The sequence below is a fragment of the Platichthys flesus genome, chromosome 1 (assembly GCF_949316205.1).
Source record: "Platichthys flesus chromosome 1, fPlaFle2.1, whole genome shotgun sequence".
Classification (NCBI taxonomy): Eukaryota; Metazoa; Chordata; class Actinopteri; order Pleuronectiformes; family Pleuronectidae; genus Platichthys; species Platichthys flesus.
Genome location: NC_084945.1, coordinates 20,015,458 through 20,041,945, shown reverse-complemented (window position 1 = coordinate 20,041,945; position 26,488 = coordinate 20,015,458). Strand labels below are relative to the sequence as shown.

Below are 26,488 nucleotides of genomic sequence, written 5' to 3'. Positions count from 1 at the left end.
ATCGTAGCCTCGTCGTCCCTGTATTAACTTGTAACGTAGCACTGTTCAGACAGACAGAGTTATATCCTCATATCTAAACGAGCAGCGTTGGCTCACATGCTCTCGACGAGAACATGTGAAGAGATGGAACCTGCCTGTCAACGACACCACGCTGCTGAAGTCTTATTTTTAGCTTGCTTTGAAATCACCTCAGACTACCTCTGCTTGATCAGTTCTGGGAGATTAAATTCCTTTTTTCTGAAATTATTATAAAACAGATTAATGTCCGTACAACTCCACACGTTATCTCTGAGTTTGTTACAATGAGATTCCTCCAGTGTTCTGAGGTCAGACAGTGTCATCTCAGCAGCCTGTTTCATACAAAGTTAATATTTCTATGGAACACCCGAGGAAAATGAGCCTGTAGGAATCCTGCTGCTGAAGTGACCCCGTGCAACGTTAGGCATGGTAGTGGGAGGGAACTGGGTTTTTGAGTCAACCATTTGTTCCACACACTCCAACAGGGTGCTGTAGGGCAAAGTCCGTCCTCCAGCTTAAATATCATGGAGATGTCAAGTTGCACAAGGGGTTACATTTTTGACTCTGCACTGTCTCAAATGAAGATATTTCGAATACAGCGAAGTTGGAGTGTTAAAATGCAAACAAGTCTGAAGACGGTGGTTTGTCGTGACAATTAAAGTGCAAGTTTCAGCACGACATGCACAAATACCAGTCTGCAGCGCAGGGAAGCCGTCTCACTGTCACAAAACTTGCGTCACTAACTGTGATAAAGTGGAACTCGCTCATGACGCCTGACACTCCTACCTCTGCTGTAACTCGCCAGATGTGGAACAAACGTTTCTCAGCTGACGTGTAAAAGGAACTGCTCTATTTTCTAATAATCTTCTCATTGTGTGTTTTCTTACACTATGTTGCCTTCAAGCTACAGGGCTGTCAAAACACCAGGGCAATGTGGAGTGAAGCAGGCCAAACGCTGAAATGTGCTTAATAAATAATTCATTGTCGGACAGTTCCAACAATGTACCAATACAAACCTGAGTGATCACACACTTGCATCATCATTGCAGCTTTAAATTTGAAATAGAAAGTGGCTGTGCTCAGCAATAAGCTGACAAACCTGACATATATATTTATGGTGAACGTTGCGTAACAGTTGCAGCAGAATCAAAGCAGCCTGTGCCTTTGCAGTTTTCTTTCCCTGCAACCGTTTGAATATAAATTCAATATTCTCTTAATTGTTGATTTCGGTTTAGTCTGTCAAATAAACTGATTAAAACTAATTTTGCTTCGTAGATGATGAATTAAATTCCTTGGTTAGACATTTACTTTATATCTACATGGTGTCCAACATCTTATGCTGTTTATATCACTCACATTAGTGAGCAGACAGCTCATGTTATTCTGAGTTGGTAAACCAAATGATTGCACTAGGAGCTGCTTTCACAAGTTTCCTGTATCGCTTGGTATCATTTTCTGCTGGTTATCTCTCAGCTGACTGCTTTGGTCCGATTATTTCATCCGGTAATAGGAGTGTACCATTGGTCAAGTGGTGGGGGTACTTTTGGAGGTCATCCTCAAACATTTTTATCCGTATAACTAGCATTTGAATTAAGTTTATTGGCCATGGACGCGTGCCCAGCATGCTCGGAAGCCGCCGGTGTACTTAAAAACATAAAGACTAACAAATGGAGCTTTTGTTGTGGGTTGAACTTCCTCAGCCACTGCAGACAGAATATCCCCTTTTTAATGAGCGACTCAAATGGTTACTTCCACCTTTAGTTCACCTGATTAGCATTGTGTATGTCTCCTTCTGAACTGTACCGTCATTCTGAATGATCCGACTGGGTTCAGCTCCAGGTTGTTATGTCTACAGCACAGGGCCAGCTGTTCAACCTCCCGTATAGCAGCAGCTACGGAATATTAAACACTGAATTTGTAGTGGGATGTACACTGACTCTAGTGCATTGACCCTTACTCTTTAGAAAGGCTCTATGTAGCCTGATGTAGTACCTGACCTGACCTACCTGATGTAGTTCTGATATAAATAATTGATTATGTGCCTGTTTTCATCTCAGTCCCTGTGTTTACATGGACACTATTATAACAATATTTACCCTAAGCCAATAGTCTGAAAAGAGAGTGCCGTTCCAGCATTTACTGATGACCAGAATGTACATTATGTTATAATGTATATTACGATTTGGCGCAATACAAATTGAATTGAATAGGATCATGATCATATTAAGGCCTGGAGTACTCTGACCCTATTTCCATTATGTAGACATGTGTACATCTCAATCACATGATAATGTCCTCTTGGAATTCTCACAGCAACATCGACCCATGATTGTTACCAACAGTTTGACGACAATCTGAGTGTTAACAGGATGGAGTTGTATTTTTTGGCAAAATTACAACAAAAACACCCAAAATGGTAAACGTTAATGTCGTACATGAAACCATTCCAGGTTGGGGTTTTAAAACTGGCATAGTGACAATGAACGTAAGGGTGTGGTGGACGCATGACTGAATAAGGTCAATTGTTGTAATATTGGTGTCCACCCAAACGTAGTCACTGCCAGCTTCTGTTCTTTAATGTCTTGTACTGCACACGCCAACTCAATGACCTCAGGCAATTAGATTTTTAAATAATGTTCTAATGTAAACAGTGCCTCTAATTACTATGTTCTAGTTGTTAGCATCGTTTGAACTTTCCCTGTGATCAAACTTCCCTCCTCCCTCTTCCTCGTTCAGTAATTCTGTGAACATACATCCTCGCATCTCTGGAGACCAGTGCTCGCTGGACAGCATCGCCTGTGGAGAATAGCTCATTACATATTAGTCATACATTAATTATCTGCATGTTGGGGGGTGTTTGCAGAGGTACATCCACCCATGTGTGCTTGCTTGTGTGTTTGTGTTGGTGCATCAGCTGCGATTTGTGAGTGTATCTTGATCTGCTCCCCAGAGAGTCCATGCTAAATTAGGATGCATATTATTTAAAGATGCCTTGGGCTGAGTTTCAGCTGGGTGTATTTGTGCAGTGAATAAGTTGATTTTTGATGGTGCCCTGTGAGCGCCTTTTCATGCTGCCAGGGAGGCAATCTTAAGCACAGGGGTGTTTGTGTGAATGCAATAGAAGTCTCACGCTCCATTTTGTCTGCAGTGAAATCGAATGATTTACTCCCATGGGATGTTGGAGCAATTTGTCAGTTCTAAAAAGTGTGACTGCTTCAAAATATCGGAATATCGGAGACCTCATTAGCTAACGAGGGTTTTATTTCAGTACCTGTATGTATTCATGACTTGCCTGGGTCAGATCTGTGCTAAAAGAAATGCATTTCTTCTGTCCATCTAAATCCTTTGACAGAGATTATACAAGTATTAAAAGAATGATTACATTTGTATTCTTTTGTAGATGAGGTTTTAGCTAATATTGTGTTCTAATGTAAATGTTTTATCTAAAATAATAATAGTATAGCCTACTTGATTTAACATGGGGGTGTTAGAAATACAAAAGTTGCATTTTGACTCTTCACGGCAAATCATGTTATCATGACAGGATTTATACAGATGGGCGTGTGGATGATGTGGAATTTAGCCCATCTGACAAGTCGAGCTACGTTTCATGTATAAGGTGAAGATTGATTTTGCAACATGCTGCTAAGCCACCTTCCTCTATGGGGGGGAAAGCTTTATAATTCTGCCATCTGATAAACTAGTACGCCAGCTTGCATAGCTTGTGCAAAAAAAAAAAGCTTTATGAAAGAGCAATTTAATTTTGTGTGTGTCTTATACTGGCAATGGAGCTGCCTTGACTCATGTGTGATGACATATCCTTGCTTTGGTTGGGTTGTTCGGTAAAGCAGCTCTTTAATCCCAGGAGCAGAAACTAATATTACAAAATGACAATGATGCAATTCAGACCGATTGTGCGATTCCCTCCGGTTGGCTTACTAGGTCACTGAGGTTTGCCACACAGTGTATCTGATAACTGTACATGATGGGATTTTGAGCAGATCCTCGAGGCAGGGTCACTGTTACACCGTAGGTGGTTCACTTTGTATTATCCAAGACTTATCCAGCAGCAGCCTGACATAATCATACTCTCATTTGAATTTTAGCACAAGCTCCATCCATAGCCCAAACTTCATTGACAGTGCTGGCAGTTTTAAACATGAGCTACATGTAAATTGTACGTTAAGAGTGATCAGTTAAAGGAACAGCAATGTTTTGTGTAATGTCTAAACAGAACATTACAATAAAGCCTAGATGGGTCATTATGTCAACCCACAAATTAATTTTGTTTCTTGAAAATGTTCAACTAGTCTTTTATTCTGCTCAAGTAGTTTGATCTATGTGTATATTAATTTTGTTACATCTTCAGGACCTTTGCAAGCATAAACCCTGAGTACAAGTAGACCTTAATTGGGACCAAAGCTTGATCCTAATGAGATGAAACTTAATTTCTGAGGTCCTAATGGTGACGGGTAAGATGTGAATTACTGTTCAGCTTAAGGATCAGGCAATCTGAGCCAATCTCTATTGTCAGGCAAGGAAAGAAGTGACAATATTTTATCACTTCTGGTGTGGACAACGGATATCCAGACCAAGATTCTATCTTCTGTTTGCCACTGTTTACAGTTTGACTATAGTTTATTTTAAATAGCATGAGTTGAATATTTGTAAAACTTTTTAAAGGTGTTCTAGGTCCAGACATAATGATCTGGCTATGCTCTATTAACAGCTACCCACATATGAATGCAGATAAATTAAAGAATCGATAGACTAATGCAGGTCGGTCCATTTGTCCCGGGTCTTCTTCTCTCTACACTGACAGTTCGTCAGCGGCCAACCGAAGCCTGCTCAAACGTGATCGGTCAAACTAGAAACAGAAAGAGGTTCACATGCATAGATGTCAATGGAGGGCTGTTCTTTAAATGGGTATATGCAGCCATCATTCAATAAACGACAGAGGTTTTAAAATCATTTGAGCGTACACACATACACATCCCCTTCTCATTTAGATGCAGTATATTACTCACAGATTAGCACATCTCGCTAACATCAACGATGTAAGAATGTAATTCTTGAGAACCTAGTGTGAGCATAGTATGTAAAGCCTGCTTGCTCAGTGCATTACACCTTCACATATTTGGTTTATCAAGCTGACCTTGTGTTAGATGCTCAACCCTGAACCTAAAATACAAGCATTACAAGAATTCAAGGATGAGGAAGGTTTTTTCTGACTCTTCTGCTTGTGAGTTGTCTCCTATCTTTGGTCTATTTTTCCATAGAATACCTCACAGTATGTCTTGCTGCCCTGAACACTGGAAGTGTGTTCCCAGTCTCATGCACCAGTGCCCCCCCCCCCAGCCACACAGTTCTGTTTGTTCATTGTGCTGCTGCGTGAACACACAGATTCTGACTCATATCTCCCGTTTTACTCCCGTGTTAGTTTTTTTTGCTCGCTTTGTTGACCCATGAAAGTGGGCCTGGCACTTGACATGGCCATGTGGAGGCCCCCACGCTGCTGTTAGGTCCTTCCTGCGGGAACGTTGCTCTGTGATTGGATGAGGAGGACTGGGATGAATGAGCAGTGTACGTAGAGCAGGACGCATGAGGGACTGCACTGGTGCCGTCCCCCCTCTCTCTCCTCACCCTCAGCTCCCTTTCTCTTTCACACAAGTCTAGTTTCTCACCACAACACCTCGTTTTTCATTGTACTCCTTCCCGTCCCTTCATGTAACTCTGGCTGCGAGAGGACGGCCTCTGCATGATGTCACAGCTTGTGAGTGTTTCATTACTTGAGCAAAATCAACAATTCCTTCCATTTCTCAAATGTGAATTTCTGCCAGTTCCGAAGACAGATACGAAAACAAAAGATGAATATGTCAACTAGTGCTTTAAAAAATGGTGATGGCCATCTTTTTAGAAGGGAAAACGACCACACATTCACACACTCAGACATCAGTCCTCTTAATGTGCTGTTTTTCACCGACATCCATGAACGGTTCCCTGGGAAATGGGTGAAAATGTTGAAAAATCACCACAATGTTACAGAAAGTGGAAAAACAGAAGTGTGCAAATCTGTCAGTGTTTGTTTAGTGTAATACGTTGTACAAACAAAAAACATGAAACAACAAATGGATGAAGTGCAAACATAACCTACTTAGTGGAGGTAATAAATTACTCACAAGATTAATCCACTGTGAAAATAACGTCTTAAAACGTCAATAAAATGCTTTAAGGAGGTAATTAGATGGTCATGGTCTTGATTTGGTTGGCTTTAAGCAAAAGTGAAACAATTATCTGGAGGTCAGGAATCTAAAGCAGCAAAACAACAGTTGAGACAAATGCCTGCAACAGTTTTCCATCAGAGATGAACTTGCAGCCACCTAAGCAATGCTTTTCTGTTAATTGTGCAGCTCTGTACGCGTGCACTCAGTGAACCCTGCAGGAGAAAACAAACTCTGTCAGGGGGGAAAAAAGAAGCTCCCTTATAGTGGAAGTGATTGTGTGTTTGTGGTCAGGATGACAGGGTGTTAGAGGAGCTCTGCAGTAGCCTATCATCATGGGAGAAAACACAACTGGAACGGTTAACAACCAACAGCTGTTCGGATTGTTGAGTGATTCACAGCCTCACTGTGGAGTCAGGGAAATCTTTCGCCCTCCGTATGAATCTCCCTGCTTGTCTGGTAAACAGAGCGCTTTTTCTTAATTTGGCATTATATGCAATTAAAGCTTGTAAATAGGGCTAAATGTACAACACGTTTCAGACAGCGCTTTAAAGCCAGAGACAAAGCTCCACGAGATAAATGTCTAAATATAAACAGTCGTTTCTTGCTGCCGCTCAGGCATTTCCACTCAAATACTGAAACACAAGAGTCTGTATGTCCCTGCAGGGTTTTTATTGCAAGCTGCCTCTCTTCTCAGATTATCACAACTGTGGCTTCACACTATCGATTTATTCACACACCGGGTTGTTTTTCTCGGCCACAAGCAAATGACAGGGCTTGTTTTATTTTACTTTCTTGTCCATGTTTGGTAATTGAACCTTCAAACGGAAACACGGCCGTAACAGCAGCTGAACACTTGTTGAGCCTGGTTTGAGGTTTGGTCAGTGGCCTCCAGCCACACACTGGGACACGCACTGCTGCACACTGGTCAGTACTGTCATTCAGACTATCTGTCCCTGTCCACTCTGCATTAAGGTTTAAGTGATGTCCTACAACCCCAATCCTTCCAACACTCACTACCTTTATGCACAATACAAGACATTGCGAACATCATGCAGCAGGAACTTGTGCAATTATCTACTGCCGCCGTGTCAATTTAGCAGATGTACAAGGCAATCTGGTTATCACTGCTTTGTGGTCCCTCTTCACAAAAGTGTCTGTAATCACATTTCGCTGCTCTCTTTCAACTGCTTCTCAAGGCTGCTCTAATCTTATCTGCACTGCTCAGTCTGCCTTGTCCCTTTCTTTGTCTCCTCTCTTTCCATTTCTTAGCTCACACTCGACACCTTTTTTACAAATGTGGGTCCTCTTCCAGTGTAGTTGGCTCTTGTTCATGCAGTACTTTATAGCTCCCAGTCCAGCTAGAGTTGTCATGGATGTCAATGTCAGTGAGCTGGTGGTCTGTCCACACCGTGGTATCCAGATGTTCCAGTTGGTCCATTATTCTCTCAGTTTTGAGCTAAGTACAAAAGGTCCTGACAAATATCTAAAAACTCTTTAAAATGTTCCACATTAACTGCCGAACAGTCTCAGTGTAACCTCAATCCAAATTATAATGACATTGTCCTGCTATACCTCAGCACTTACATATGTTTATCATGTTCTGTCCCACTCATTATTACCTAATCCCATTTGGAAAACTTAACTGTTGAAAGCTTAACTGGGTAGGTGTGAAAGAGAACGCCTGAAACTGTCCCTTATGCTGATGAACACAGTGGTGCATGCATGGGTTCAAAGTTCCCGGTTGGGAGGTTTGAAAATCGGGGCACTGTACTCGACACTGAAATATAACAATTATTGGATAGATTGTCATGATGTCTTGTAAACATGTTCATAGTTTCCAAAGGATTACCCCTGACTTCCCTTTAAAGACATGTCAATAACTCTTGGATGGATTACCATGAACTTATTTCTGTTCTGTTCAGGATAAATTATCTTGAACTTTTCTTTAAACGGCCACATCTGTTCAAAATTCATTTGCACAGAAATGTTGTATTTTTGTGATTTGCAGCCACAGACCAATGAAACTCATGACATCCGTGTCAGACTCAGCTGTACATTGTGTTAAGTGTTATTATACCAATGATTGAATGCTAAACCAGTTAGATTATCATCGTGTTTGACTTTTAAGGGCTTAGTACACTGGGGTGTTCACACACAACTAAAATAGATTTTATTACTATTCCTGAAGAAGGTGGCGCAAATCGACTGGAACCTTTGATTGAAAGTGTTCCAAATGTCACTGGGGATATGATGATTTTTGATGATTTTTAAAATGCTGAACTAAGACGTTAACACCTGCCTGGCAACGTGTGAGCATCCTAGCATTTGGACATTTGAAAATATACTGTCTGAGCCGGGATGTGTGTTAAACCATTTGCTTTTCATTTATATCTATTGAAATTGCAGTCGTAGATTTTCCCTTTTTGTATACCCGATTGTAAAAATACAGGTTTATGCACCTCAGGACATGATCATAACTGTACTACCCAAGTAAAAGCACCACTGCATGTTGTCCTTGGGTAAAAGCTTTAGGAACAAAGTTCACCTTATTTCCTGAAGCACCCGTTTTTGGACCCTTTCAGCAGAGCCTCTTTGTGCATCAGGACATCCCGACAGACATGAGCTATTGTATCGCTTCACGTTAGAGGCTGTGGAAACCTGAGCTGTGGCCTCAGGGTCATGGGGCGTCCATTCTCTGATGACAGTGAGCTGGACCGGGTGAAGAAATGTTTTCTGTGCCGGGTCACTCTCCTGCCTGCTCCTCCTCTTTCTCCTTTTTTCCCCAAATGTATTTTTGTGAATAGGTGATCCATTAACAGAAATGGAGCTGCGAACTAAGTGTAGATGGTATAGAGAGGTCTGCCGTCCTCGTTTCGCCACCTGCCTTTTCCTCTTTTATTAGATTTTTTTTACTCTTAAGGAGGAAAACACTCTTTTAGGGACAGAGATAGCTTCTTGGCCTAGGCGCTTTTCTTTTGCATCTCTTTTGTGCTTTTTGTTGTGTCCAGGATAGCAAGGTCTGGTCTACAATTCAATACAGATCTTTTTTTAAAGATATTTTCTTCTCCTTTCCTCTTCATTAAAAAACTCCTCTACATGGCGGGGGGGGGGGGGGGGGGGGGGCACCATTGTAGGCATGTTCATTGAGCTTATTCTCCTGTCAACATTGTAGCTGCTATCGTTGTTGTCTTGTATTGCATGTGTGAAGAAAGCTGTGATGTCATCATTACCCAAACACTCTGTTGTACATGGATGGACACACGGATACGGACAAACCTCAATTTCGAAATTCGTCTCTCTGGAAGTTGTTTGTTTAATTATTTTGTTCACATGTGAAAGAGAGACCCCCCCCACAAATAGGGAAAAGTTTGTTTTGCAAAATCAGTGTGCAGTCCTTCCATTTATCCATCTGATATCCAGCAGCAATATGGTGATTTATGATAAAGTCAATGGGGGTCATACCACTGCTATATTTGTTCTTCATCCTCAGTACTGCTGTTGGCACAATTACAGAGATTTTACCAATCCAGATCGGGCAGAGAGCCAGTGTCTTAATCATCGGCAAGTTTAGTTTTTTGAATGTGTTTGATTCCATCTCTTGTCGTCCTTCCATCTCTATTTCAACCTCTCTCCCTTTTGCAAACCGCTGTCTCTCCACCCAGACAAAGCTATGAACCTCTTGGCGCGGTGCCATCCCAATCCATTCACTACAGCTCAGCGAGGGCGCACAGCCGCTGTTGTCTCCCGGAGTGTGTCCCCTGTCCTTCCATCGGCTCCCACTGTACAGTTAAATGGCAAAATGGCCACTTCACACATCCCCTCCTCTTCACCACACCGTGTCCTCATGAGACACCGGCAGTCACGGTGCGCTTGTGTATGTGTCTGCCTTTGTGAAATGGGTGTTTGTGTGTGAACACATCCGCCTGTATGTTATGTACTGTGTGTGCTGCCTCAAATCTAGGGCACGTCGAGGCTCCTGGTGCAAATGTGTGTGAGCATCATGCGTTTGATTCCCATATGAAAAGACCACAACTTGAAATATGTGATACTGTGTGCTTACCTTAACTCTTTTTAAGGATAGTCGTGCTACCATTTGCTTCTAAACATGCTTCTTTGTCTTAACAAAAATAAAGTCAATGCTTTCCTGCATTTCCCCCCCCTGTTTTACTTTGACCTTATCACATCTTTTTCCACTTTTCAGAAACATAATGGCTCCCATATTCAACACAGAATAATCCCCACCTCTTGCTAAGTGAAACCATTGACAGGGGGCTGGGAAATGGCTGCTAACGGTTTAATGACTTAATGAAAGCTAATTAGTTGAAATAAGGCGAGAGGAAGAGGGGAGCCATGGAGGTGATGTGTGTTAGTGTGTGTTAGTGTGTGTGATTTTGGGCGTGCTTTTGCGCAAGTGTTTCTGCTCCTACAAGATTACATGCATATTTGAGAGACCTTTACTTGCATGGGTCTGTGTGTTTGCATATGTATGTTGTTCCTGTGGCAGGTGAGTGTGTGTGTATGTGTGTGTGATTTTGTGTGTGCCCAGAGAAAAGTGCAGCAGCTTTTCTCAGCATTAACCAGCCTCTTCATCAGGAAGTGATGGTGGGGGGTCAGGCCTCATTTAATCAAGGGAAAAATTCCATCTCCCATTAACTTAATTAATCCAACGCCAGAGAGAGAGAGAGAGAAGCTGAAAGAAACCTGTGTGTGTGCGTGTGTATGTGTGCGTGTGTGTGTGTGTGTGTGTGTGTGTGTGTGTGTGTCTGTGTCTGTCTTTGTGAGAAAATAGTGTTTCCTGAGCTGGATTCACAAAGCGGTTTGTCAAATGAAGTGTAGAGTGGGTCGATTAAATAAGATGACTTACACGGGCACATGTGAAGTCATGTAATGACTTCATGTAAAAGACATTTGATTTGACTTAACCTCAATTCACACTATTTGTCAGCTACAGCAAAATCCGCTTTTACAGGAGGGAATAAACAAGCGGCCATTTCTGCAGCAGCAACTAATTTGTAAACCCATGTCTGACACTGTATGTGATGCAACATATTACACCAATGAGAACATGGATCCAATGGGCTTTTACTCCCGGATCCTCGTTATCTTCTTCTTTCATCGTCTGTGTTTGTGTTGTTTTTGGTTTTTGTCAACTTTGCACTTGCGTTATAGCTTTAACAGTTGTGTTGTGGCTCTAAGCAATTTTGTTGTAGCTTTTGCAGTTGTGTTGTGGCTCTAGTTGTATGGTAGCTTTTGTAGTTGTGTTGTAGCTTTTGCTTTTGTGTTGTCACTGGCAGTTGTGTTGCGGATTTTGCAGTTGTATTGACACTTTTGCGCTTTGGTTGTCACTTGCAGTTGTTTTGTCACTTGCAGTTGTGTGTTGGCTTCAGCATTCAACTTTTCCATTTTTTGTGTCAGAAGTCTCAGCCAGCGTGCAAAACAGATGTTACTGCATCATGTGTAATGAAATATGTGCACATTCAAATATTAAAAATAACATTCATGTGTAGAATAATATTTGTAGTCTGCTGGACCCTAGCACGTTCATGCTTCCTAATAAATCAATCCAATTTTATTTTTATAGCCCATATTCACAAATCACAATTTGTCTCATAGGGCTTTATCATGGTGTGACATCCTCTGCCCTTAACCCTCAACAAGAGTAAGGAAATGATTAATGATTCTAATTCTGTCGGTCCTCCTCTGGAAGGATAAACTACCATCATGTCAGTAAAGATTTGAAGTTCAGTCCTTTTATCTCCCATCTCTGGTTCTGTCTTGATCTTTTCCTTCTTTGTTTTTCGTTAATCCTCTCTTTCCTAAGATCTCTCCATCTTTTTCTTCACAGAAACACATTAAAACGGACTGTTCACAGCGTTTACTGTTTTAAAATAGAGGGCGAAACAGAAAGGGTGTGGGTGAGATACAGTGAAGATAAAGACAGGAGATCAAGAGAACTGGGAGCGTATTAAAACATCTGGATGCACCGTGAGGAACGAATAATAATGTGATCGTGTGTTGTCTGATACCACTGCCAGTGCATTTCTTTCCATTTCATTATCTGCATCTTTATTTCAAGGTTATCTTTGCATTCAATTAAATATGATTTTATAAAAACATTAACCATTAAATCAATAAGCCACCTTCAAGTATGTGCAGGGTTAAATTGCTCTGGTCTCCTTGGACTGCAGTTTATGTAGCACGCTGTTGCTCATCTCACACCAGCTCATCAATCACTCACCCCAGGACTTCCCCTCTCCCTCTGACTTTAATGTCCTGCTGCTGACACACAAATCCCTTCATGCTTCTGCACTCATTTCATTTGCAGAGCTCCTCCTCCGCCTCCTCCTCCTCCTCCTCTGGCCTCCTCTCTCTGTCCCCAAAACACCCTGCGCCTGGAATGCACCACCCCTGTCCATCTGTGCTGCCAGTGCTATTGACTCTGGAATTTCTGCTGCAAATGACAAATTGCCAAAGCCTGAAACGGATAAAGTCGGCAAAAAAGCCCCAAATGACAAATGAAACAGGTGTTAGGAAGAGACAATAATCAGAGCTATGTATACAAAAAAAGTAAGGTTAAATTTATAGATGTTATAAAAACAAAAGGGTTACTTTGACACTCCGTGCATTCATATCATAATCAAATTATACTGACAAACACAGAGATGGTGAAACTAGAGGGCCATATGTTTAAGAGTGAAGATGACCCTAACTGAACCAACACTGCGGCCCAGCTAACAAACTCTCCGTCCTTTCTCCCAAAACAGAAAAGCCTGTTTCCGTGGAGCTGAGCTGTGGGGCTGGGCCCAGCCATGTAGTGTTGGAACCAGGTTCGCCCCTCTTGCTGGACTGCAATCTGGGGGCCAGCGAGACACCTTTCAACGTCACCTGGCTCCAGGATGGCCGGACCCTGCCTCCGGAGGGGGATCAGCTGCAGTATTTGGGCAACGGGTCCCTCCTCCTGCTGCCGGCCTCCAAGGACGGCCGGCCTGCCCAGAGGTTGGAGGGGGGCTACAGCTGCGTGAGTGCCAGTGCTGCTGGAGCCCTCACCAGCAGGACGGTGAATGTACTCTTGGCAGGTAGGTGTCCAGCAACACCCAGAGCACACTGGTTTATTTTGGCTGCTTTGTTTCCTACCACACTTATAACACATGCAGTTAGTTGTGATCTGGGCCTGCCAATGCCTGTCTTCATGACCGTGAACTGGATGAATAGAAAGTTCACCGATAGATTGATGAGGAGGTTTAACAAAGATTACATTTTTTATTTGGGTCAAGCACAGAAGACGATTTCCTCTCTACTCCAGAATTTTGAAACTTATGTCTGGTTGGGCAGAAACGCAGATGTTTGGAAACGCTGATCTAGAGACTCACAACCATTTTCTGATTGGATCTTTTTTCGTTTGCGACTTATGCTTCACTGATTCGTCAGGCTCCTATCACATGACTCCCTTCTGGGACTAACTGACATTAAACTTGGCTGCCAGGGTAGAAGCAACAATTAAAGTGGTTGTTGTTGTTGTCTTTGCAATGAGCTGTTGTGCCTAAATTCTGTAAATAATGTGTAGCAATGAAAAGAGCTATTGTTTCAACCATCTGAAATACAGTTATTGTCCAGCACGTGCCTCCATGTTTACACCAGCAACTTGACATGTTTTCAGGTGCATTTTTCTGAACGGTACCATAATGCAGAGCCGAAACGTTGGTGTGGACAGAAATAGTTTTAGTTTGAAAATGCCATTTTCTAACCAGTATGGATGTAGCCTGAGAGTGGAACCAATCTGCTCACCGAACTGTTCCATTGCCTCAAAGGTGATCATTTAACAATTAGGAATATTCTGCATCTGGCATAATTACCTCTACGTCATTTCCATCACAACAATTGGTCTGCGTCTGTTTGTGTTTGGGTTCAGTCGTGTGTGTGTGTGCTCATCACACAGAGCAGTGTGAATCGTCAGGTTTGTCGGGGGGGTTTTCTTTGCATGGATGGAGATGAACTTGGGTCCCCCTCTGCTGCAGATTAGAGACTCATCCTCTGGTGGAGCACTAACAAGTGTCTTGGGAACAGGGACATGCTTAAACCACAGTCTGCTGTTCAGAGTTATTTGGAGTGAAGTAGAAAGAGTGGGCGGATATGAAAGAAGCAAAAAAGGAAGACGTGGATGTGAGGGACGGCTGCCGCTCTGTAATCGCCCCCTCCAAGGAGCCCTCTTTCTCTCACACTCCTAAGTGGTAGTCTTTATTTAGTCATTAGCTTTTTGTAAAATGAGACAGTATCCTCTTTGGATGCCCCCACTTTTGTCAGCTGTCACATGCCTATTTATGAGGAGCTCTTGTTTGAGGGACAATAAGGAATCGAGGGGAGGGCGGGGGGGATGAGGGATGAATGGTGGGAAGGCAGAAAAGGCTGAAGAGAGTTTGCGGTGATGGTGAAAGGAAAGGCTTCAGAGACCATTAGGAATGACCTTCAGTTTGTGTGTGTCTGTGTGCTGTGGTTGTGCGCAGGATTTGAATTAAATCAGCAGTGAGAGGCTATGAGATAGATGTGGCCAGTGTGTACGAGGTCGAAGCCGAAGCGCCTCGACATTGTCATTGAGCGGGCGTTCTTATTACCGAGCGCGTCCTTACCGCCAGAGATGAGACCGAAGCGAGAACAGGGGCGAGATCACATTTGTGAAACCATGTTGTGGAAGCCACCTGGTCCAGACCAAGTGGTGTGTCTCGGTGTATGATGCACGTTGCCTTGTTAACCGCATGTGGAAGAGAGAGAGACAGTTTGAGAACCTTATGGAAATGCAAAGCAAAATAAAATGTATTTAGGTTTACAGCCTCTAACTCACTCTTCTCTCGGCAGAATGCCAAAGCGGCACAGAGCGTGCACATCACATTACCCAAATACATCCATGTGTAAATGATGATGCTGGGGGGAAAAAACAGCTTTTAGAGTTAATAAGGCCAATTAACCTTTCTGATTATGAGACTGCTGAAATGAATGTCAATATTTCCCAATTCCTAGCAGCTTTCGCAACATAATTCAAAAAAAGGAAGTGATGTCAGAGCTGCTTTCTCTTCATGCAGTTTTATGAATGTTTGAGGGCAAACTGATTTTCTTTTTTATAATCGGTGCTTTCATTACAACATATCAGTCTTTTTTATGCCACTCTATCTATCTACTCAGACTATCTGGAGGTAAAATCACTCTGGTCTCAAATTACACAGTTAAATGAGGTGGGAACAGGATGAGGGCAATTGTATCTGGATGTGCCTTAAATGGCCTTTTCTTTGTCAATGAGTTAGAAGGGGTGAAATACTGTAAAATTGACAAAATTTAATGCAGCGCAATTATTATCCAGCAGTTATTACAAATATGTGTTGGGGCTGGCTGGCTGGCTGGGGGGGGTTTTCACACTGATACTCTGCCTGAAAGCTGGGTAGCAGAGAGGTCACGGGTAAAATTATCTACTCGCACAAGGGGAGGGGAAAAACACTGCAATCTGATAGCTCTGGGGCCAAAGAGTGGGGCATAGATAGAGGGACGGACAAAACACACAAAGAAAGAGTTGGGGTAAAGTCAAGGGCAGGAGAGAGAGAGAGAGGGAGAGAGAGAGAGAGTGCAAGATGCAATGAGCAAAGAAGAAAGAGCTGTACAGCAAAGAAAGACAAGATATGGAGGAAGGGGAAGGGAAAGGTTACACTCTTTACACAGAGAAGAAGAAGTGCCCGAGGAGCCGCCCGGAAATGTTCCTGTAAGACTTTAGGAAGACCCTGTTGCTAGGAAACAATTGGACGAGTGTGTGAACCTGTGGCTGGATATGTCAGCTTTCCTGGGAGAGCCAGTGGTGTATCAGCACAATGCCCGGCAGAACAGTGTCAACTTTTGCAAATCTGAGTGTGTGCTCCGCGTGATGCTGGACGGATCTGCCGTGGAATTTCATCGCAGGGCCAGGGGGACACTCACGGAGTCCTGGGAAAAGACTAATATGATTATGCTTTGACAGAGCGGAGGTGAAAGCCTGGCCGGTTGCCTTTGTTCCATCACAGCATGGGCAAAGTGTGTTCTCTGAGCAGCCCCCCCCCCCCCCCCCCCCCGCCCCCTGCCCCCTTTCATTAACGTCTGCGTCGCTGATCAGCTGTTGTCGGCTACCCCACATATACGGACGCTCCCACTTTCCCACTTACAGACGTGCACATAAATGCACACGCTGATCCAGTAACCTAATCACAAGATGCCTGTGTGGAGGCATCGAGACACACCGTATACACACTGAGGTACAAGTAGCTCGGCACGCACGCCCTCAAACTCACACTCACCCTCTGAGCGAGTCTGGCACCCAGTCCGGCGCTCCACTCTCTGGCAGTGTTACAGGTGGTGTGTTTACATGAGGGCATCACAGTGTGTAATGGCTGGAAGAGGCAAGGGTTAATCATCAACTCCTCCTGCAAAGCTGCCTGCGCAAGTGATTCCAAGATTTTTTTTCTCCTGAAATGAATCAAATGCTTTCTGTTACTATGGCCAGACTTGTGTGTCAGCCTCTGTGTACCCATTGAGGAACTCTGCTCCCTCCGTGCAGCAGGAAAACACAGATGGTCGGTTTGTTGCCATGACTAACAGTTGCCGTGATAGGGGTTAGTGGCTGTGACTCTTCCGGCTCACTGTGGTTTGGAGGGAATAGATTGCGAGACTTTGGAAGTTTTCAACTTTGGAAATCTTTACACAGATAGGATAAGACAGAGAGGATGCAAGTTTGGAAACATCCAAATCTAAAAATGGCTTCTGTCTACAAGTTAGTCAGTTCTCCTTTTCACAGGTCTGTTTGTTTAAAGTCTGATGACATGTCCACTTTATTGCTAGTAGTGACTCTCACTCTATGGCCGATGTTGTCATTGTTATTACTCTTTTTGTGACTGGATCAATAGGTTTTTATGTACAGAAGTGAATTGTTCCAGAGGATGAAGCATGGCGATTACGTGGCCGTACAGCAAGTTGGTTTACATTTAGAATTTTTAGTGAAATGTCTCAACAGGTGCGGGATTGGTAACCACAACATGTTTGGTACAATCATGGTTTCCAGAGGATGAATCCTGCATTGATTTCAAGCTTTTTCATCCATTGCCACCAGCCAATCAAAGTTTCCAGTTATCCAGTGAAATACCCCATTGCTTTCTCTGTATAGCTACACAATTGGATTGACATTTGTATTATATCATCTCGTTCTTAAAACTATTGTTTGTTTTGCTGAAATTAAATTAAGTACAAGTAGGATGTATCATATAATACCAACTGCTGCCATTATCAGGTAATATCGACATTTTACATTCATTGCAGCCTCTGCTGTACTTTGTGGACAGCGCTTATAACATGTCCTGTCTTAAGACTCAGTTTGATAGATCAAATTCACAATACACCACAGTTCAAAGTTTTGAAAACAGCAGTCATTCAAATATGAAACTGTAAATCCTAAATATAATGCATGGAGTATGGTCAGATCCTACCGATACTATAGTATTACGTGTGGTGATCAGTCTCTGACTGATGTAATTACCTTCAGGGATCTTTGAAATAAAGAAAGTACATGTTGATATCTATCTATAGGGGAAGCACCTCTATGAATCACCTTTGTCTCTGCTGCTAGGTGGATATACAATATATGTAGCACTTCATGTTAATCTTTAAACGTTTTCACACTGTGCTGATCTCAGTTCTGCAATTATCTGTCCATGGGGATGTTACAGAACGCTGAGGAATGGCTCATTACTTAATCACTTTGTGTTCAGATTCATTCAACTATACTTTACAATTCACAATATGGGTAATGTTGGTTTACTTGCTTTACTCCGTGCAGTATGCACTGCATTTTTTGGTCCAGCTCTTTACATTTTGAATGTTTCTTTCTGTCTACCTTCCCGCTTCCGTCCTGTCTCTGGCTGCCTTCTCTCTCTCTCTCTCTTTGATTCCTCCCCTCCCCTCCCAGCTCTCTGCTCCTTTAGTGAGAGCTGCAGGCGTGTGTGGCTGGGACAGCCAACCACTTTTGTTCTCGTCTCCTGCAGCCTGCTCAGGGGGTCAGAGGTTAGAGGCCCTCAGATAGTGCTCAGTGCTGGCCCCTGGTGCTTGGTGTTACCTACCGTCGGAAGCCCTCCTGTCTTTGTGCAAAGTTTGGAGGCCTGCCAAGACTCAACCTGGAGAGAGAAATAATCCAAGCCAAGCCTTATTATGTCCCCAGATTTCCCTTAATCAGGACATTCAAGGGTATTCAAATGGTCTTAGTAGGATTGTAATTAAATTACAAGTTTAGAATGGTGCGTTTAAAAGCCTCAAAACGGTTTCAATACAGTAATTTGGAAGTTTGAAATCGAGACTATGGCAACGTTATGCACATATTCTGAGCGTTCTCCTCGAGATTTAAGTTGAATAAACCCACTTTAATTTCATTTGTTTAAACCAAAGCTGTGAATCATTGGTCAGTGTTATTTAGTGTATCTGATGTGTTCAAGTTACAGCCTTAGTGCTGCGTGTTTGTCGTTGTTGGGTTTTCCTGCAGGTATCCCCCCCCCCACACGCTTCCTGCAGTGGGTGGTTGAGTGTGTGCTGTCGGGAGCACAATCAGGGAGAAGCGACGCAGGCTTTGCCAGGAGGCCATTTGGCAGCTCTCAGGCTGTGTGTTGTCAACTAGAGTTATAATGTACCGAGATCAATACCGCCTTTTTGGAAGGGAAAGTGTTTATTGTAGTTGTTGTTTCCTGATTTGTGTTTTACTTTGGCCAAGTTTCTTTACTTACAGGAAGATTGATTTTCTTCTTATTTTTATTCACTTCATCCCCCCGGACTTTAACAGGGACGTAACTGCTCATCTTACGAGAGCAGTAGACCGGTTGTGGACAATGGCTTCAATACATTTGTAGTCTATCACATTGTGTGTCCCACATTAAACACAGTGTGTCCTATTCATCATACCAGAGGTACACGAAATGACACAGATTTCAGATCATTTAAATATGTCAGTTGCACAGGGCTAATTAGATGTGGGCTGTATTTTATGCTTTGTCTGCTCACTGTTATATCTCCAACTCTGCTTTATGCCTCCAGGTCTGTCTAAGTTCCACCAAGAGCCGTCACTCCAGACAGTCCCTGCTGGGGGCGCTGCCCGCTTCGAGTGCCAGATTGAGGGTGTACCCACACCTGTTATAACCTGGGAAAAGAACAGAGTGGCTGTCCCTGAGGAGACCAGGTGACCCTTCTCTTTGTGCGGTTGTCCCTCATCTCCTTCTTTTTCCACCTTCTCTTGTCTCTTCATTGCTTCTGATGAATTAGCAGTGTGCTTTTTCTGTGGCTCTCCTGACAAATCCTGAGACCACTGAGACAAGATTTCTACTGCAACAAAATTAATTTCAATAAGTCTTCTTGGTGATTGTCTGATTTCATTATTTTCTATGAAAATGATCTTAAAAGTAAGTAATTAAATACTTACTCTGGCAATGACACTCGCACTTACGAGTGTGGCCTAGTGTGATTTTTATGAAAGTTGACTTTGGCTCTCACCGTTTGAGTTTATTATCTAAGGTTTCATTCTTTTCTTTAACGATCTGTGATGTACTTGATGATTTCAGAAATACCTGTTTGATTCAAGATAAGAGTCTCTTTGAGCTTTAGTGGAAGAGAGGCCTTTCACACTTTGTGAATGTTACGCCGCTGTAGCTACAAACTCAACCTACAAAATCAGAAAACTTTGTTGTCAGGTTTGACAGACTTCGACATTCATTCAAGATGTGAAACATACATGGCGATGCAAATCTTTACAATGTCCTTTAATTGCAGCCTCACTTTCGCCTCATCACTTCATCATATATTCTCCCCGGAGGATATACTGCATATTATAACACACTGCAGTGAAGGGGTCAGAGGTCAGAGATAATGAAAAACAATGATCCGTCAATGAGCTTATAATACAAATAACAATTAATAAGGCCGTTGTCAGTGAGGTTGGAGCACGTGTTCTTATTATTCTAACTATTCTCAAAGTAAATATTAAGGACTTTAGCAACTGTATGAAGAGCACTTGAAAATCACCTTGAGTTTTAAACAAGATCACAATTAAAAACCTTCTGCGCTTTTATACATCAAAAATCAAAATGTCAAAATGTCATATCCTCGACAGGTCTCTCGCTCACGCTCTCTCTCTTTTGCTGTCATTATTATCATTTACTCAGCCACTTAACAGTATTGACATTTCACTGTGGCTCCACTGGCCCCGTCGCCTTGAAATTTGTTTCAAGCTCAAGCCTTATTGCTCAGGACTAAGTGCTAATGGCTTTTGAAGCCCTGTGTGACCCACAAACAGCTCGCTGCTTATAAGGTCTCATTGGCGGGATGCGGCTCTCCCACCTCAGGCGCCGTTAATGGCCTCTCACAAAGATGAACCATAAAGGACGGATGATACATCACTGACTTTTTTTTTTCTGTTCTCTCTCCTTACTCTAATTTGCCTCTGCCTTTCTGTCGGCCCCTTTGGTGTCATCTCTTGCTGTTTTTCTTCGCCATTATGCCCTTTCCACCTCTATTTATGTGTCTTTTCTGATCCATGCTTTCTTCACAGCCGGTCCTTTCATTATCTCTTTCTCTTCTTATTGTTTTTTCCTATCCACTGCTTCTACTTTTTCCCCTTCCTCCTCTCAGTACATTGTTCATTTGTCATATAGTAGGCAATAAGAGTGTGCTGGACTTCAATGTGTCTGGAACATTCAAGTCAACATAATAAATATCAACAGTACAAATAGAACAAAGTCAAAGGTATATATTTTTGATCCATGTAACAGGACTCTAAGCCATTTATTCAGTTCTCTCTCCAAATCTCTTCCTCTCTGTTTTTTCCCTGCGTGCAACAGGTTCATTTCCCTACCTAACGGGGTGCTCCAGATCCTTGAGGTGACCAAGGAAGATGAGGGTGCCTACCGCTGTGTCGCCTCCAACTCTGCCCGGAAGGACATCAGTCATGAAGCTCTACTCACTGTCACCACAGGTGATGTCTGCTGCAGTGCTTTGTAACGTCTGAATAGGCGGCCAGGCTCCACTGGGAGCTGCAACACCAGTCTGAAAAATCTAATTTCAGTCTTAGGACAACAACAACTGGTGCATGTTGCAGCTATGTTGTTGTATTGCACTTTGTGGGTTTGAAACTACCATGACTCATCTAATTGAAACCTGAAGAATATTTTTGCAAAGAAATAGTTCAGCGTCATTATTTTAAAAAGAATGAGTTGAACCGTTTTGCCTAAAATACGTGACTGATTATTTGTTATTACCAGTGAAGTCCCTATTCTGAACATAGGGGTTGGAATGGGCGGTTTACTTGTTCGGTGCTACAGCTTACCTTCTGAAACTCTAAAAGTGACCCGCAGTAAATGAGCTGCAAAGTTCAGCACAACTCTGAACTGGAGAACCAGAGATCAGCAACGTCACTCACATTGTCCCATTAACTCCCAAAGTTTTTATTCAGGCGTTATTCATTTTGAACCTTTTACTTAAATTCGACGCTGCACTTCCGTATGCCCTGTACATTACTAATGGCGGGTGTGAAGCTTATAAGATGAGCGGTTCTCGAGATCTGCAAGCCACACACACACAGTTAGAGATTTCTGTAAATAGTAGATACATAAGCGTGGGTTTCTGGTCACAGGTGATTAGAGATACGTTATAGTAGAATACCTAACAATTTTTTGAATCTGTTGTAGTTGAAAATTTGTTTAGAAGGGATGTGTTTACTCTGATTATTCCTGGACTGTGGTCACTTCAGCTGTACAAATACACAATGCTTCACATGCACAGCTGCAGCTGTAGCTGAATGGCGATTGTACAGTATCCAGACCAGCCTCCCTTTTCATTCTCTCACAATATAACCACACACAGGAGAATAGAGTAACTCTAATGTGATCAAAATATTGCACTAATGGAACCGCATAGAAATACTCAAGCACTACGGTCCTCACTGTCAGGGGGCATATTGCTGCGGCTGATCGACATGACACATTGAATCTTTCATCAGCATTGTGAGGTCAGAGATTTCACCATTAGGCTGCCCACGGTAGAGCCATGCCACATAATGCGCCTCTGCCACCGGCTCGCGAGAGATCGGTCAACGTTAATTGGCAGCTCTGTGGAAACCTGTTGTGTCCTTTTTGAATCACAGCTTTTGTGTCCTTCAAAAGAAAGACAAAAAAGAAAAACAAATGGGAAGGGGAGAGGGAGACGGGGGGTGAGTCAGATGCGATAGAGCTACATTCAAGGTTTTCACACAGTTGTTTTTACGCAGTCACTTTTCAAGTCCTCAACTTCACATTTGCAAGATTAAAATTCACCTCAATTTGAAGCTCAGTGTAATGACATGGCTGCTCCAAAATGCAAAAGAGAGAACAAGTATCCTCTCTATTTGCCACAGCAGCTTCACCACTGTTTTAACAGGAGCCATTTCAGCAAGGTGGTTAACACCTAACAGCAAGAAGGCCCCTGGTACAGCCCGGATCTTTTTGTGTAGAGTTTGCATGTTCTGCTTGTTTCTGTGTGAGTTTCCTCCTGATATCCAAAGACATGCAGAATGAGGGGTAGGGAGACTCTAAATCGACCGAAGGTGTGACTGGATGGCCTGTGCAACGCTAGCGACCTGACCGGGCTGAACCATGCCTCTTTGTGCAACGCCATCTGAAATTAGCTCCGGTTTCCCTCTCAACCCTCAAAGGATAAGTGCAATGCTACATGGACTAGATGGATGGAGGAGCAATTTATAAAGTTAATTGCTGAAAGTGTGGAACAATCTTGAGGATGAATTGAAATGATTTAATACTACTTGTAGTGCAGTTGAAAAAAAAGGTTTAGAACAATTGTTATAGATAAATATAAGACATTTGGACGTTTGGATGAGGTACAGCGTTGTTTGTAGTAATGTTATCAGGTTGTTATCAGGTTGACTTCAGAATATCCATCTATCCATCTATCCATCTATCAATCTATCCATCTATCCATCTATCCATCTATCTATCTCTCTCTGTCTCTCTCTCTCTCTCTCTCTCTATCATCTATCTATCTATCTAGGGTAGTCATGCTGATCTTGGAGGAAACGGCTTAAGTCTCTATTGTCAGCTATTACCATACAGTCTACGGCTACTACATGATTCACTTGTTACATCTAATGCCATCGCTTCACTCGCTTGCACTGTTTTCCTCGTATCTCATTCACAGCTTTGACGTCAGTGTCATCGATTGCATGTACTTAACTCGCACGGCTGGAGAAAATCTGAGACACTCACCTGCATTAACCTTACTTTATCTAGTGTCCTCCATTTTCTTTACCCTCTCATTTTTTATTCACACGCTGCACCACACCCGTCTCGTCCGCAAACAAGACCCTTACAAAGGCGCACCCCGCAGTGCAGTCCTCGCAGAGGCAGACAGACACACTTAAAGCCATATGCATCAGCAAGGGCTGCTGAATCTAATCTCCATGATTAATTTATAACGTGTTTACAGAATGCCTAGCGTGTGTGTACATATTGCTTCCTGGCGAGCATTAGCATTACGTGCTGAGACTGCCTGGGCTGAGCAGAAATGCACAGAAGTAAGGACCTCTCACACCAGCAGTACCTTGATACACACACCCGAGTAATAAATGTCTGTTCCCTACGATCCTGTCATCCGCAGTCAGTGATGCACCTTATTTACATAATTTGAGGCCATTCTGTCAACTGAATTAATGCTTTATACCTTTTCTCGCACAAAAGGATTCTCTCTGTTGCTCCCTCTCGCTCTCCTTTCAAAAAGCCCTCTCTGCACTATCAGGTGTTTTTTTCATTAGATAGAAAATCACCTCCTCTCTCTGTCTCTCCAGCTCACATCAGTCGATTCGGTCGCTGATGGTTTTGTACAGTGTGTTTTGTACAGTGTGTCTCAGTGAAACACCCTGCACCGCTGCCAGTAAATAATCATTTTGTGATGTAAGAGCTTACATTGCCTCCTGGCAAATCCTCTCCAATCAAGGCTCCCTGTTACATTCAGGTCCTAGCCACATCAGCTCTCTAATAAGAATTGATGTAACCTCGACCAGATACCAATCAGCCAACTACGGAGACGGTTTTGATGATGAAGTGACTCGCTGTGTTAGAAATTGAGTCAATCTCAGTCGCTAAAGAATCCTCAGAAGTCAGCGCTCTAAATCCTCTCCGATCTTCAGCTTGAATTGCAAATACGATACAGTACACTGATTTTTACAATATGGTATATAAATACTGACTACCGCTCAGTTGTGTAGGAAAGGCTTGCAAATGCTAATGCAACAAATAAACAGTTTTCCATGAACAGATCTTTTTTTGGTCTGAAAATCTGAAGTATGTAGTGCAATGTAATCAGCATTTAATTCTTCAAAGGATTTGTATCAGCTAAAATGAAGGCACACAGAAATATCAGCGCCTTGTTTGTCCATCTTACCAAATACACAACTTGAATACTCTGTGTTGGCAGTCAGCCATCACAAGATGTGTATGCCAACACCCACTGGGCATGAGTGTGTTCAGATCCTCAGTCTGCTGTGGTGCTGCGTAACTTAACCCTGAAGTGTGCATACAAAAATAGATTGTAAATGTGTTCACCAAGTGGGCAATGAGTTCTAACAACTCTCATCACAACTCTGTGAGGGGTATTTGTGGAGCAGTATCATTACACTGACCCTCCTCCTTTATTTATCTCCCTCTTTTTAACCTAATCATTTGTCAGCAATGTTTTGCTGAGTTGCAAACGGAAAGCTTTTAACCAAGTACATTTTCTCAAGTACTTAATGAAATACAAGTATGTGGTTCTTGTTAATATAATCCAATAATTATCTAAATTATTATATATCATAAAGCTATCTAGCAATGTATAAATCAGTAAAATGAATCACAAGTATACCAGCTGCAATATTATAGACATGATATACATATATATATATATATATATATCATATATATATATATATCATGTATAAAAATATATTTATATAGATTTTATATATATTATGGATGTGCATATATGTGTGTGTGTATTTACATATTCGGAAATTGGTATATATAGTGTATATTTAATCATCCTGCCATTTGAGATTATGTTGTCATACCTGTCTTTTGTTGTGTTTGTTTGAAAGCAAAATGATCACAACTAAACTGATTCTCACAGAACTTGGTGGAAGAACCTTGTATGGGTCAGGGGTGAATTCATTAAATATTGGTCCAGGATTTTATTGGGTGTTTTTTTAACATTTCCACCAATATTTAAGGAAGTGATTCATGGACCTTGATGAACAATATTTTGATTACTAATATAATCCTTTACTTTTACTTTCATATTTTGAATAAAGACAACTTTTACTTGCAACAGAGTAATTTACACTTTGGTATTGACATTGTGGCATTTTACAGTTTTTCACAATTGTTAACACACGTTTTTCAAAACAATAACGGTTTTCTCAAAACTGCACACAGAAAACTGAAAACCTCACACACAAAATGCTAAACCTGACACTCCCTTTGCAAGATCACTCTTTGCCATCAAATCTCTTACCTGTTCACAAAATGGAACTTGTGTTTTCATTTGGTACACACAGCCATATTTTCAAATGACACACACATACCATTCATTGATTACACACAACTAAGCATTTGCTTGCACACTACCAAGCATTTACAGCACACTGTAGTGCAAAACTGAAAGCACAATCATCAAAATGGAACACACCATATGAATGACAGTGACTCTGGAGAATGAGCCATTTCTCTTTTTGAAAAATGTCTCAGTGTAGGCCTACTTTTTTCATAGTCAAATATAAAACAGCCCACAAATATGCATAAAAAAAAGGGTTATTACGGTACACACAGAGAACAGTACAGTACTGTTAACCCCCCCCATTCACAAAAATTATTTTGGCATCAGGCCTCCGGTTCCTATCTGGCCAGAGGGCCTCATCCACATCACAGGCAATGTTCTCCCTGTCCAAGCAGCGTTGGAAGAAACACCTTGAATGGCACATGAAGCCCTGACAGGCCTCGACACTCACGTCGCCACAAGCCTCCTCCATGGCCTGGAGCAGTGGGACCCGGTCCCACTGGCTTCCATTCATATACCTTCCACCTCCAAGCTGAAAATTATTTTCTCAATGGGATTCAGGAAAGGAAAATAAGGTGGAAGGTATAGAACGGAAAAATGGGGGTGGTCCTGGAACCACTCACGCACTTGAG

At 42.4% G+C, this 26,488-nt stretch overlaps 1 protein-coding gene across 1 annotated transcript in view; it reads left to right on the top strand.

Moving 5' to 3' along the window:
* igdcc4 (immunoglobulin superfamily, DCC subclass, member 4) overlaps nucleotides 1–26,488 on the top strand; it is a 56,618-nt gene that overhangs the window by 6,064 nt on the left and 24,066 nt on the right. Inside the window, exons 2-4 of the mRNA XM_062388478.1 lie at nucleotides 13,007–13,318; nucleotides 19,323–19,464; nucleotides 21,119–21,252. Coding sequence (XP_062244462.1) covers nucleotides 13,007–13,318; nucleotides 19,323–19,464; nucleotides 21,119–21,252 — 588 coding nt within the window. The remainder of the gene's footprint in view (nucleotides 1–13,006; nucleotides 13,319–19,322; nucleotides 19,465–21,118; nucleotides 21,253–26,488) is intronic.